Source organism: Herpailurus yagouaroundi, unplaced genomic scaffold (genome assembly GCF_014898765.1).
Source record: "Herpailurus yagouaroundi ecotype Mexico unplaced genomic scaffold, PumYag 210, whole genome shotgun sequence".
Taxonomy (NCBI): Eukaryota; Metazoa; Chordata; class Mammalia; order Carnivora; family Felidae; genus Herpailurus; species Herpailurus yagouaroundi.
The window spans coordinates 13715513-13730208 of NW_024412441.1; the positions used below are offsets into that span (position 1 = coordinate 13715513).

General features: G+C 37.5%; 1 protein-coding gene across 5 annotated transcripts in view; it reads left to right on the top strand.

Moving 5' to 3' along the window:
* The window catches only part of PIGF (phosphatidylinositol glycan anchor biosynthesis class F), a 95510-nt gene that overhangs the window by 62760 nt on the left and 18054 nt on the right, over window positions 1-14696 (top strand). For 4 of the 5 annotated variants that reach the window (XM_040453833.1, XM_040453830.1, XM_040453831.1 and 1 more), the window contains exons 2-4: window positions 305-553; window positions 2011-2102; window positions 3560-3676. In XM_040453833.1, coding sequence (XP_040309767.1) covers window positions 326-553; window positions 2011-2102; window positions 3560-3676 — 437 coding nt within the window. In that variant the 5' untranslated portion in view covers window positions 305-325. The remainder of the gene's footprint in view (window positions 1-304; window positions 554-2010; window positions 2103-3559; window positions 3677-14696) is intronic. The other variant, XM_040453834.1, reaches the window with a different exon arrangement.

The following is a 14696-nucleotide window of genomic DNA, read 5'->3' on the forward strand; positions in this document are numbered from 1 at the left end:
AACAAAACAAAACAACAACCAAACAACCAGACCCCTTAATTGGGCCTAGGACATGACCCTTTGACAGAAACCAGTTACAAATGTTTAAGATATTCGTAAATTTGTCCTTTTTAGCCTCTGAGAGCTTTTTTGAACCATATTACTCTACATGTGAATTTATACATATGCATCTTCTCATACTCTGAAACTAATACATTATTGCACATAGAAAATTGGTACATACTTACTTTTAGGCGTTGGAGCATTTAAACAATGGAAAAGGTCATTATTGCATATGCTCTTTTCTTAATTTGTTTTTCATTAGATAGCCACTCAAGAAAACACCATGAAAGATACTGATATCAAGAGACTACTGTATACTCATCTTTTATGCATATTTTCAATTATCCTAAGCATCTTCATTCCATCATTCTTCTTGGAGAACTTCTCAATATTGGAAACACACTTGACATGGTTGTGCGTCTGTTCTGTTTTTGTAACTGCCGTCAATCTAGTATTATATTTAGTAGTGAAACCAAATGCATCCTCTAAAAGAAGTTCATTATCCTATAAGGTAAGGCTTATTTCTTGATAACTGATTTTTAGATAGAGATGGTGTTTCTTTTTTTTTTTTTTTAATTTTTTTCAACGTTTTTATTTATTTTTGGGACAGAGAGAGACAGAGCATGAACGGGGGAGGGGCAGAGAGAGAGGGAGACACAGAATCGGAAACAGGCTCCAGGCTCCAGGCTCCGAGCCATCAGCCCAGAGCCCGACGCGGGGCTCGAACTCACGGACCGCGAGATCGTGACCTGGCTGAAGTCGGATGCTTAACCGACTGCACCACCCAGGCGCCCCGAGATGGTGTTTCTTTTAATGAAAGAATGAAGTATTAGTCATGTCATTATGGGGTTATTTACAGTGAGTAGAGGACATGTTTCCCCCTGCCCCCCTGCCAAAATCAGTGGCCTATTATTGCTGGAATGCTGCCTACAATGTTTGATAGATCCTAGCCATGCATCAGCTGTGGAATTAGAGTGTCTTCAGTGGATACTATAGCATTGTGAACCTATATAGTCATGTTTTAAGTCACCATTGAAGATAAATTTGTGATGCAGTAGTCCTATCTTTAAACTTTAGAAGACATTTTAGTTTATTTTCATTTATTTTTTTGCATTTCTGAAAGAAACTTAATGGGTTTCTCAGAAATTACAAAAAAAGCCTCTGTGGTAGCTTTGTTTTAAACATGGCCTTCCTTGACCATGTTTTGGTCAAGGAAGTGACACTTCCTTGACCAGTGTTAGAATTTTCAGATGTTAGAATCTACTTTCTGAAATGTTTACTAGAGTATAACACTTAACTATTACTTTAATAAAGTCCTCACTTAACGTTATCCAATACTATATGTAAACTGTCCTAGGTAATTTAAAACACATTTACTGCTCTGTAATTAAAAAACTCAACATGTGTTTTATAATTAGATCTTTTTAAGCTTCAAATCAAGTAGGTCCCACTCTGATTTGCGGACACGCAGGTCTTTTTTCAAATGGATCATATAATAACATGAATATGATTTAGGGATTAATTTAGTATTGGTACAGTTTTCTTAGGAATTTTGTTTTTAAATGAAAAGAATTATTATTTTCTGCAAATATTTCATGTATCACATAATTAGGACTGTGTGGGTTTTTTTGTGTTCTAGCATCCTGTTGTCTGTAAATATTTTATAAATACTGATTAATAACATAGCTCGATACCCTAGGAACAGAAATGCTTTTTGATTCTAGTGCTGATTGGGTGGGTGGAATATGAGGGTCGGTTTGTAACTTGTAGGCTGTTGTGTGGAGCTATATAGAGGGCCATACACCTGAATGTGTGCCAGACATGGGATCTGACTTCAGGCTACTCAAAGGAAAGAATATTCAGCTGTTTCACCCATGGGAAGAAGTTGTGTTTGTAGATAAATTGGAAGCATTTGCTGTCCTCTAAGCATTGTCTTGAGTCTTTAAATCATTCTTATTTCTTTTTTAGGTAACCAGGTTTTTGAAATGCTGTATCTACTTTCTTATGTCATGTTTCTTCTTTCATGTAATTTTTGTTCTGTATGGAGCACCACTCATAGAGTAAGTGTGAAATTTTTACCTTCAGGCAATTATGTTTTGGTTTTAATTTTTTGTAATGTTTATTTTTGAGAGAGAGAGAGATTGAGAGACAGAGCGTGAGTGGGGGAGGGGCAGAGAGAGAGGGAGACACAGAATCCGAAGCAGGCTCCAGGCTCTGAGCTGTCAGCACAGAGCCTGAAATGGGGCTTGCACTCAGGAACCATAAGATCATGACCTGAGTCAAAGTCGGACCTTCAACCGAATGAGCCACCCAGAAGCCCCAAGGCAACTATGTTTTAAAATGCTCGCTTACTAATACTAAACAAAGATTAAATCTGTTGGTGATTAGAGAAGAACTGTCATGTGTTTAATTACTGGATCACAGAAGGATACTGACATCATTGCCTTTCCTTAGTAGTGTTATTGTTTTAAAAAGTGGTAGAATGACAAAATTCATTAAATGCTCCTATCAACTAGCCTTCTATTACTGCATTGCATGTGGGGAGTGGGGAGGTAGATGAGAAACTATACTATACCAATAAATGTGTGGCCCTTAGGACTTGTGAATGAATTTACTATAATGACATGTCTAAATTAGTTACAGTTAGCATATCAGTTCTTAGGAAATGTGATTCTGAAGTGCTTGAAAAGAGTTTGTTTTCTCAAGAAAAGTCAATAAATCCCTGCATTTAATTATTTAATAAGCTAATGTTTATAGTTTAAAGGTAAAATTTAACTCAAAACTTTTTCAGAGCTGACCAGTTTTAAAAAAAAAAAACTCAATTCATGAATATTTCTTATATATGTTCATCATGGATTGGGAAACTTCATTTAGCAGTGATTAATGATTACGGTGAAACCAGTGAAACACACGCACGCACACATAGTTATGTGTATAGTTTTATATACACACTAAATTCACAGGTAATTCCTAGAGAGGGGAGGATAAGACCTTTGTAATGAGAAATGGTAGTTTCTTTTTAATCCATTTTAGAGTAGGATGAATGTCTTGAGCAGTGGTTCTAAAACCAGCAGCATCTGCATTTTATCAAAGGCAAATTATCAGGTCTCAGAAACTCTAGGGGTGCAGCCCCCTAATTTTAGTTTATCTAGCTTTCCGTTTGGTTCCAATACAAGCTAGAGTTGAACCAGTGGTTGCGAAAGAAAGTTCCAGAGCCTATTCAGGAAGAAAGTTAATTATCTAGAAAAGGGGTTTCTCGTAGTGGAGTGTCGTATGGATTACAAGGCATTTAACACTTCTGAATTCTGTCTTTAAAGCCAGATACTTGCTAGATTGTTTTTTAGAGCTTGCATTTCAATACATTTTTTATAGTTATCATTTTGGTAGGACTTGTGTTATCTTTCAAAGTAAAGTGTAAGAAAATGGTTTTATATTAAATGTATTTAAGAAACAAAGATTGTGTGTGTATATGAATCTTTAATGCTTTTAAAAAAATTAATGATTTTTTTTTTCCTAGGCTGGTGTTGGAAACATTTTTATTTGCAGTTATTTTGTCTACTTTTACTACTGTACCTTGTTTGTGTTTGTTGGGACCAAACATCAAAGCATGGCTGAGAGTTTTCAGTAGAAATGGGTAAGTTTTAACTTTACATTTTAGTGATTAGTAAACTTTACATTTTAAAAATTAGTGTTTTTCTATTCATGGCAGCTTGCTGATTGTTTTATGAGTGTTTTTCAGCACTGTATGTTCTCAGGGATGCCTTAAGGGCCCACTGCATTTGGGGATTGGGGACAGGCAAGAGGTGGTATGCATTTGAGGAGAACTACAGGTTCCTCCTTCCTCCTTCGCAAGTTCAGCTCTCCTTTTCTTCTGTATGGTAGGATTCCACTTAGCCTTTTGTTTGAAAAAAGGTTTCTGCTACCAAAAGAAGGCTTTGAAAATCACTCCTCAGGGATGATTTGTCACTGTGATAAAATTGCTACAGATAAAACTGCTTCCATACATCTTATAATGTAGAATTGGGGTCTACAATCTAAAAACGCTTAGTGAAACAGCTATAATTTCTTGTTTAGCTTCTTTGTGGTAAGACACCTGAGGTTTTACAGGATTTTGTTTTCTTAGCAGCCATATACACACACACACACACACACACACACACACACACACACACACACACACACATATACACACACGTGTGTGTATATATGTATATATATTCAACACAGCTGAGTTAAAATTTTAGCTTCTTGAAACGCATTCAAATCATTCCTAACAAAAATGGTTACATTGTAACTAAAAAAACTGTGAAGTTATTTGGTGCCCATTATTTTGTCTTGTTTATCACCCAGTAGCAAAAACTTCTTGAGCTCTTACTCTGTACTCCATACTGTGCAAGCTTTGTGTGGATTCTGAAATATTAGCCATGATTCTCTCCCTGAGGAGCTGTACGTTCAAGGGACATGAATAAAATGAGCAAACAATATGAGATTAAAATTGTGTAAATCATATAGTAAGTGCTGTTGGAACTCAGAGAGGTAGGAAACCAATGAAGAATGAGCTGGAAGGGGGGAATGACCTATAAAGGATTTTGATCAGAAGTGTGAGATTTGGTGAGATGAAGGGAAAAGGGAATGACTCCCATGTTAGGGAAATGAATGAAGCCATAGAAACTGAAATAAAAGTGGTATTTTTTGTGATTTGGAAAGGAACAGCCCAAGTAGTGCAGAGGAAGCATCTTGGGTCGCTAGGCTCCATAAGTTACTGACTTTTTCCTTTTGCAATGAATATTGTTTGTTCCCCTTCAGAACCATCTCCTGGTGTTGATAAGGTCTCTGGAAAATAGGAATGTAAACATTGAAAACTTTTTCCCAGGGGAGCCTGGATGGCTCAGTCAGTTAAGCGCCCAACTCTGGATTTCAGCTCAGGTTATGGTCTCATGGTTTGTGGAATTGAGCCTGTGTTGGGCTCCACGCTGACAGCAAGGAGCCTACTTGAGATTCTCTGTCTCCCTCTCTCTCTGCCCCTCACCCTGCTCCTGCACGTGTGTGCATTTGGTCTCGCTTTCTCAAAATAAACTTGAAAAAAAAAAAAAAAGAAAACTTCCCCACGTCATTCCTATAGTATCCCTAATGGCATTTATTTCTTTTAGCATTTTAGTTTGAAATTTTTAAAAATTTTGTAACTTATTTTTTGAGAGAAAGAGAATGTGTGCATGCAAGTAGGGTAGGGGCAGAGAGAGAGGGGGAGGGAGAAATCTTAAGCAGGCTCCACGCTCAGCATGGAGCCCCTCTCAGGGCTGGATCTCACTAGTGTGAGATCATGACCTGAGCGGAAATCAAGAGTTGGGACACTTAACCAACTGAGCCACTGAGGTGCCCCTTCAGTTGAAATTTTTAAATAGTGAAGACCAGTTGAAACATTGTAAGTTTGGATTGGTGATTTATCCAGCTTTGAACTGTGTTTCTGGTAATGGTATACTTGGGGGAGATGTTGTCATCTCATTCCGCAGTAAGTTCTGCTATAATGTGGCATATGCATTCCTTGAAATCCCCGCACTATGCAAAATTGGGCAATAAAAAACAGAGCCTAGAGGAAAGACAGGCTTGAGGCATAACACTCAAAAACTTTGACAGTAACACATAAAAAAAGATAGGAACTGGGGCGCCTGGGTGGCGCAGTCGGTTAAGCGTCCAACTTCAGCCAGGTCACGATCTCGCGGTCCGTGAGTTCGAGCCCCGCGTCAGGCTCTGCGCTGATGGCTCAGAGCCTGGAGCCTGTTTCCGATTCTGTGTCTCCCTCTCTCTCTGCCCCTCCCCCGTTCATGCTCTGTCTCTCTCTGTCCCAAAAATAAATAAACGTTGAAAATTAAAAAAAAAAAAAAGAAAAAAGATAGGAACTTAATAAAAATGATAGTTCAGTTTTATATATGTTAAATAGTTAAGAAATTTATAAACATTATAATGAATATGGTACTTTTGCTTCGAAAAAACCCTGAAATTTGGTTTTGGAAGTAGGTGTGGGAAGAGTTGCCACTTGTAAATTATTATAAAGTGGTAAAGGAGGTTTGTTGGAAATCTGACAGGAAGTTAAAGACCAGATATGGAAGATGTGACTCATACACATGAGGGAAACTAAGAGAGATGAGAGATGGGATTTTGTTTTGTTTGTTTTTGTTTTTGCTTTTTTATGTTTCAAGTTTTTATATATATTCTAGTTAGTTAACATGTAGTGTAATTTTAGTTTCAGGAGTGAATTTAGTGATTCATCGCTTATATGTAACACCCAGCGCTCATCCTAACAGTTGCCCTCCTTAATACACATCACCTATTTAGCCCATCCCCCATCCACCCCTCCTCCAGCAAGCCAGGGAGGGATTGAGATATAATTCAAATACCATACACTTTACCTATTTAAAATGTGCAATTCAATAGTTTTTAATATACTCCCAGAATTGTGCAGCAATCACTGCAGTCAAATTTAGAACATTTTCATCACATCAAAAAAGAAGCTCCATACCCTTTAGCTATCAATTCCTTATCTCCCCTCCCCTAGCCCTAAGCAACTACTAATTCTCATTACTGGTTCTATAGATTTGCCTCTTCTGGACATTTCATAAGAGTGTAATCATATAATATGTGATCTTTTGTGATTGGCTTCTTTCACGTACCATAATATTTCCAAAGCTCATCTATGCAGTACTTCATTCCTTTTTATGGCTGAATAACATTCCCTTGTGTGGCTGTATAGCACATGTTGTCTGTCCACTTATCAAGATGGACATCTGGTGGTTTCTACTTTTTGCTGTTATGGCTAAGCTCCTGCAAACATTTGTACACAGGTTTTTGTATGGACATAGGTTTTTATTTTTATTTATTTTTTTGAGTACATACCTAGCAGTGGAATTGCTGGGTTTTATGGTAACTCCCTATTTAGTTGTTGAAGAAACTGCTAGACTGTTTTCCAGAGTGGCTACACCATTTTACATTCACACAGCAATGTATGAGGGCTCCAATTCCCCCACATCCTTGCCAACAGTTGTTATTATCTGGTCTTTTGATGATCACCATCTTAGTGGGTGTGAAGTGTTAACCTCCTTGTGTTTTTTATTTGCATTTCCCTACTGACCAGTGATGTCAAGCATCTTTTCTTTTTTTTTTTAATTTTTTTTTTAACGTTTATTTTTGAGAGAGACAGAGACAGAATGCGAGTGGGTTAGGGGCAGAGAGAGAGGAAGACACAGGATCCGAAGCGGGCTCTAGGCTCCAAGCTGTCAGCACAGAGCCCGACGTAGGGCTCGAACTCACGAGCTGTGAGATCGTGACCTGAGCCGAAGTCGGACGCTCAACCGACTGAGCCACCCAGTCACCCCTCAAGCATCTTTTCATGTGCCTATTGGCAATTATATATTTTCCTTGGAGAAATATCTCTTCAGATCGTTTCCTCATTTTTTATTTGGATTATTTGCCGTGTTTATTATTATTAAGTTCTTTATATATTCTAAGTACAAGTCCTTTATCATATACATGATTTGCACATTCTTTCTTTTTGTGGGGTGTCTTTTCACTTTCTTCATTGTGTCTTTTGAAACACAAAAGTTTTTAATCTTGATGAAATCTAATTCATCTGTTTTTTTCTTTTGTTGCTTGTGCGTTTAGGGTCATTTCTAAGAATCCATGGCCAAATCCAAGGTCATAAAGATTAACTCCTCTGTCTTCTTCTAAGAGTTAAATAATTTTAGGTTTTACATTCGAGTCGTTGGTCCATTTTGTGTTAGTTTTTGTGTACCATGGGGATAAGGGTCTAACTTCATTCTTCTGCACCTGGCTTGCCAGTTGTCCTAGCACCAGTTGCTAAAAAGGCTATTTTCCCCCCTTTGAGTGATTTTGGCACTCTTGTCAAAAATCAGTTGATCGTAAATTCATGATCTTTAGTTTTTTTTTCCATTGACCTATATGTGTATCCTTATCTCAGTACCACACTATCTTGATTATCTGGTAGATGTTTGAGGGATGTGCATGTTTTGTGTATTCACATACTGCTTAGTGCAATTGGGTGTAGTTTTTTTGTGTTCACTTAAGTGTTTCTCACAGACTAAATTGCTCATATTGTTCCCTAATGTATCAGTCAAATTGGAACAAATTTCAATGTTCAAAACAAGCATTTTAGCAGAACTTATTATATAGAAATTCCTAATATTTTTGAATTGAAAAAAAATCAAACTTTAAAACTCAAGGGAAACAGAGAAACTATCTATCCTTAATTTCTCTTAGTAACTTACCATGAATTTAATATGCATATATTTTCTGATCCTGCTTTAACCTGTTTCTCTGTTTACCCTGAACTATGTCTTAGAGCAATGCCTATTATTGCTGGGTTCTGCTGGGTTCTGCTGGGTTAAAAAGAGCTTTGTAAAAATTTATTATAAAATTTGCCTTTTGAATTCTTTGAGATTTGCAGAATAAATTTATTGTCACCTTGTTTTTGCACCTGTCAGCACTTTATCCCTTCTCAGAAGGATCTGTAACAAAGTAAAACTAAAAATTATGGGAAGGGAAATACCATTTTCCAGCTAGCAGACTGAAAAAATATATAAGTTTCATAATACATAGTGATAAGGGTTTGGGGAAGTAAGCGCCAATGGGAATATAAATTGGTTCAAATTCTTGTTTAGTAATACCTATAAAGATTAAAAGTATCCATCTTTGGCCTAGCAGTTCCACTTCTGAGATTTTATGTACTAGATATATTTTCATACCTACAAAATATTAAATGTGTAAGATTACTCATTGTAGCTTTGAAAATAGCTTAAATGTCCTTTAATAAGGAGAGGATTAGGGGCGCCTGGGTGGCTCAGTCGGTTAAGCGGCCGACTTCGGCTCAGGTCATGATCTCGCGGTCCGTGAGTTCGAGCCCCGCGTCAGGCTCTGTGCTGACATCTCAGAGCCTGGAGCCTGTTTCAGATTCTGTGTCTCCCTCTCTCTCTCTCTCTGTCTCAAAAATAAATAAATGTTAAAAAAAAATTTTTTTTTAAAGAAATCTTTAAAAAAAATGAGAGGATTAAATTAAATTTAATGCAGCTATAAAAAAAAAACAACCAGCCATTTATTTACTGATATGCTGTTAGTGGAAAAAAGCAAGGTGAAGAAATGTGTGTAGGATACTACCATATGTGTAAAAAGTGAGCAGGAGAGGATAGATATACCTGTATAACTTTGGAAGAATACATAAGAAACTGATAAAAACATTGGTTATCTCTGGGGGGGGGGGGAGAATCTGAGAAGCTCGGAGCCCATCTCAGAAGACTTTCCACCAACTACCCTTTGGTGTCTTTTGAAATTTGAACCAAATTAATACACTATCTAGTCAAAATGAAAATTATAGTGGTTCAGGTTTTGCCAATACTTAGCTTATTTGGGGGGACATTGAAAGTTAGTCCTGTATCAAGAAGTTGTTAGATTTGGGGGTGCCTGGGTGGCTCAGTTGGTTGAGCATCCCAACTTCAGCTCAGGTCATGATCTCACAGTTCTTGAGTTCAAGCCCCGCCTCGGGCTATGTGCTGATTTAAAAAAAAAAAAAAAAAAAAGTTAGATTTCTCTGATGCCACTTAAACTTCAGTAGGCTGCAAAAAAGGTGATGAGGGGCTATAGCTAAAAATAATCAACTTATAATACGAAACATTTTATTTAACATCACATAGGGGTATGAAATAGTAATATGCAAAAGTAATAACTTTTAAAGCATTTTCGTATGTCTTAAAGCATTTAATTCTCACAGCAGTCTGATGACATACTCCTGTTTTCACCATCTTCTAGGTGAAGGTACTAGAAAGCTGACAGATTAAGTGATTTGCCTAAGCCCTCGAATAGCCAGTAACAGGTAACTTGAATGCAGATCATCGGATGGTTTTAGAAGGCTACACAAACTGAGGGTCAGAAAATGAGTTCCTGCCCTCTCCTTACTGCTTAGTAGCCAAGTGATCTTAGATAAGCTATTTAACTTCAGAGATCCTCATATGTGATCTTGTTAGAACAATACTAATATGCACTTTGCAGGGTTATTGTCAGAACTGAGTGAGATGATGAGTGAAATCAAATAGCAAATGCTTCAGAAATGTTTGTCAAATGGATTAACAAATGTCAGGGAACATTTGTATATTTCACACTCCCAATGCTGACTGCTGTTGCCTTAGTACCTCTTTCTGGTTCAGGTAGCAGACCCAGGAGTGCAGGGCATAGGCAGCTATGGAGAAGGGAATTCTTTCAGTCGATATAGTATAAAACTAATTTGAACTTTGTCGTGAGAGGGCAACTGCAACTTAAGTTTTCATTCCTCCACCATAACTTAGTGATAGTGGTTTCTACCCTAGCACTTTTATCATACTTTAAGAATTTAGCATAAAAAGCATGTCAAATTTTAAATGAGTTAGAGAATAGTTAATTCGATAGATTAATTTGTTTGATGTTAGAGTTGGCCTTCTCAAACATTCACAGTTACACAAAAATATTTATCGTGTTTATTACAAAAGAATATGTAAGAGTTTGAATAGTAGAAAAATATAGGAAGTTCAAGATCCTAGTAATCCTATCAAAGAAGCAGCCATTACTGACAGATTTTAGTCTAATTTTGTCCACACATATCACTTATTTGCAATTTAAAAGCAAAAAATGGTTATACTATCACTGCTTTGTAACTTACTTTTTTTTTTTTCTTTACTTATTAGGAACATCTTTAATTGTATAATCTAATTTTTCTTGCATAATGTCTTTAGTATATCTTCATCCTTAATTAAGAATACTTCTGGGGCGCCTGGGTGGCGCAGTCGGTTAAGCGTCCGACTTCAGCCAGGTCACGATCTCGCGGTCCGTGAGTTCGAGCCCTGCGTTGGCTCTGGGCTGATGGCTCAGAACCTGGAGCCTGTTTCCGATTCTGTGTCTCCCTGTCTCTCTGCTCCTCCCCCGTTCATGCTCTGTCTCTCTCTGTCCCAAAAATAAATAAACGTTGAAAAAAAAAAAAAAAAGAATACTTCTGTTTATATTGGTTTGAACAATCAGGAAGCTGATTATCTCACATAGCAGAGATTGTATGGTTCTAGATACAGATGGATAGTCAAGGTGTAGCTGTGCTTCTCACTGATTTTCCTGGTTCTTATCCTCTGTTAGTGAGATGGCAGCAGTCCTTTCCCTTGAGTCTTCCTAAGCTAATCACTGGGAGAGAGAATGGGATCACCATGATTTAATTAGTCTGGTCATCAGGGATGGGATGAATGTTGGGCAAGCATTCCATGTACCATGGTTTATTTAATTCCCTATTGAAGATTATATCAAATTCTCAGGATTATAAATAATGTTATTATGAAAATCTTTGTACTATATAACTATATATGTGTATAACAGTTCCTGTAGACTAGATTCCTGGAGTAGAATTCCTACGTCAAAAGAAGTTGACAGACACTGCCAAACTGAAGTTCTAATTGGAAGAATATGTATATACCTACCAATAGAATGCTAGTTTCCCTGCATCCCAATCAGGACTTTTTACTTTTTTATAGTTTATGAGGGCTGTTGCTTACTGGGCTTTGCAGGGGGCTGACTGTTACCATCATCGCGTCGTCTGATTTCTAATGAGATACATAAGCCCTGGCCAGAAATTTTTGAAAGTTGGATCTATTGAACCATTTATTAAATTTCAGCTGAATATTATTGATTAAATTACAGGGATAGCATATCCCTTACCCTGCCTCCCTTCTTTTCTTCTGCCTCATGTTACAGAAAACTGAGTAGAAGATAACATCCAGCACTCAAAATTCAGCTTCAAGACAGGAAAGATTGTAGTTAAGATGAGAAGACAGCTTCCTAGATAATTCACTCATGGTATCTGAGCAAATATGTAGTGTGGGCAGCCTACCCTTGTGAAGGTTGAGCAAGATGAAAAGAAATGGCATGGCAACTCTAAAAACACATTATAGAATAGTAAGAAGAAAAAGGCATGTGAAAGACAAAAGAATCCAGCCTGGAAGAAAGTAGTACTCAAGGAACAAAAACAAACTACCCAGTTTATCATAGAAAAATATTATTAAGGGCATAAATTCAATAAAATAAGAGCTCAAAGATAAGATGATGGGAAAAAAATGAGGTGGAGAAGGAGATTACGGAATTAATTAAAATGAGAATCCAAACCACACCATCACATGTCATATATTAGAAACATAGACAAGTTAGAAAATTAAGTTCTAGCATGGAGGAAAGGTTTGAGCTAATCAAAACAAATGAGGGGTAGGGAAGAGTAAAGTAGTTAGAAAAGAAATGATAAATGCAGAGAACAAAGGAGATGAGCTTAAGACTAGCTAGTAGTGTCCCTAAAATAACAAAACAAATTAATTCAAAATATGACAAGACAGTTTCCCCAAATGGAGGAATCATTCAGTTTGTACATTAAGGGGACTCACTACATTAGAAAAATAGTTGAAAATTAGGGTTACAGAACAATATATAAACACTACAAAAATAATATGAGCATTAGAGGTTATGTAGTGGGGGAGAGAAGATGGAGAAAATATAACTGTACCCCCCAACTACTCTGGCTATCCCCACAACCTGAGCCTGTTTGATAAAACCTCTGGAGGGAATAAGAATTAAGTGAAATTCTATGTATTGAATAATGATTCCTCATCTTTTGCCTCGTCCTTTTCACTTGCTTGGTCCAAAACACTGACAGCCAGGCTTACGCAATCTAGGCAGAGTACGGAAATACTTCTTTCAGTGAAAAATGGTATAAAAGAAGAACCTGCAGATACTGATATTTGGGGGTTCTCTAAAAGCCAAGGTCCCTAATCAGTCCCTGGGACAGTGAAGCCCGCTTGTACGCAGTGGACATCTAGTCATCTGTTTAGTGTTCACTTTTTTGTTGTTTTTTAAAACATACATTTATTGAGATACAACTTCAGACCATAAAACCCACCCATTTAAAGTGTACAACTTACTAGTTTTTAAGTATAGGCTCAGCTTTATAACCATCACCACAATCTAATTTTAGAACATCTTGCCACACCAAAAAGAAACTCTGCCCATTAGCAGTCCCTCTCCTGCCCACCCTTACATACCCCCTTCCCCCCTTCCCAGGCAACTGCTAAAATACTTCCAGTCTCTCTAGATTTGCCTATTCTGGACATTTCATATGTAGTGTTTTAAGTAGAATGAGAAATGAACAATCATTGGACATTTCAGGAACACCTCTAAAGTGAAAGGCAGAAATGAAAACAAAAGGAAACTCAGAAACAAAGGCGATATAAAGACCAGAAGATAACTTTAAAAATGTCCATTGTTTTCACATCTATAAAACACAAACAGGAGGCAGTCAAAAGGAATATTCTGAGAACAAGAAAGCTCCTGGAAATTAAAAAATAAAAAAAAATCAACAGAAGTAGAGACAAAGTTAGAAAGACCCCTTAGCCAAACAGAAAAGGCAAAAATATGGGAAATGGGTTAAAAGATTAAAAAAAAAATCAGAGGGTTAATTCCACATGGTAGTATTCCCAGCAAAAGAGTAAGAAAAACAGAAAATTCTTAGGGGATCTGGGTAGAAAAAGCAAGACTTTATAAGTCTTTAAAGAGAAAATGTCAAGAACCAAAAGACTTGTGACTGTAGATTAAGAAAGCCCATGAGTGGGGCGCCTGGGTGGCTCAGTCAGTTAAGCATCCTGCTTCCTCAGGTCATGATCTCACAGTTTGTGGGTTTGAGCCCCAGGTCGGGCTCTGTGCTAACAGCTCAGAGCCTGGAGCCTGCTTCCAATTCTGTGTCTCCCTCTCTGCCCCTCCCCACTCACACTCTGTCTCTCAAAAATAAACATTAAAAAAATTGTTTTAAAAAAAGGCTCATTGGTTTCCAGCATTATGGCTGAAAAGACACCCACTCCAAGGCACAGGCTTGTGAAATTTTAGATAACCACCAGGAAAAAGATGATTCTGAAGGCTACCAGAGAGGGCAGTGTGTGTTGTAGGGGGGTTGGGGAAGGGGGGGGGCACATGTTACCTAGAGAGGACTGGGAGCCAGAATGTCTGAACTTTTCAGGTGGGAAACAGAAAATAATGGAGCAATGTCTTCAAACTTCTAAGGCAAAATGATTTCCAACAACTACAATAAAGTCATTTTCAGACTTTAAACGATCTTTAAAATCTATTTTATCCTTTCTCAGGAATCTACTGAAGGAGGTGCTTTAAAAAAAAAAAAAAAAGGAAAATAGGAGAAAGTCTTGGAATTTGGGAAGCAGGAGACCTAAAAGCATTGAGAGAGGCAAAGGGAATTCATAGGATGATGGTGTAGGGAGCTTACAGGACAGTGGCTGTGCCTCAGGCTTAGAGGGCAACCAGTCCCACTCGCAGCAGGTGAGGTGCCCTCCACAAGAGAAAGAGGGAGAACAAAGAACACAAACAAGAATTTAGAGGTGATGTTTAGTTTCTTTAGAATATTTGAGGATGGTTTAGTGACAAGTACCTAAGCAAATAGAGATTGAAAAAGAGGCAGTTCTTAACATCCAAAGAAAATTTAAAATCTATAAGAAAGGAAATGTGACTGTGGTTTATTGTGTGGTCCAGCTATGACAAACATTTTCATAGTCCTGTTAATGTAGATGCTGTGCTGTGGATTCAGCCGGGAG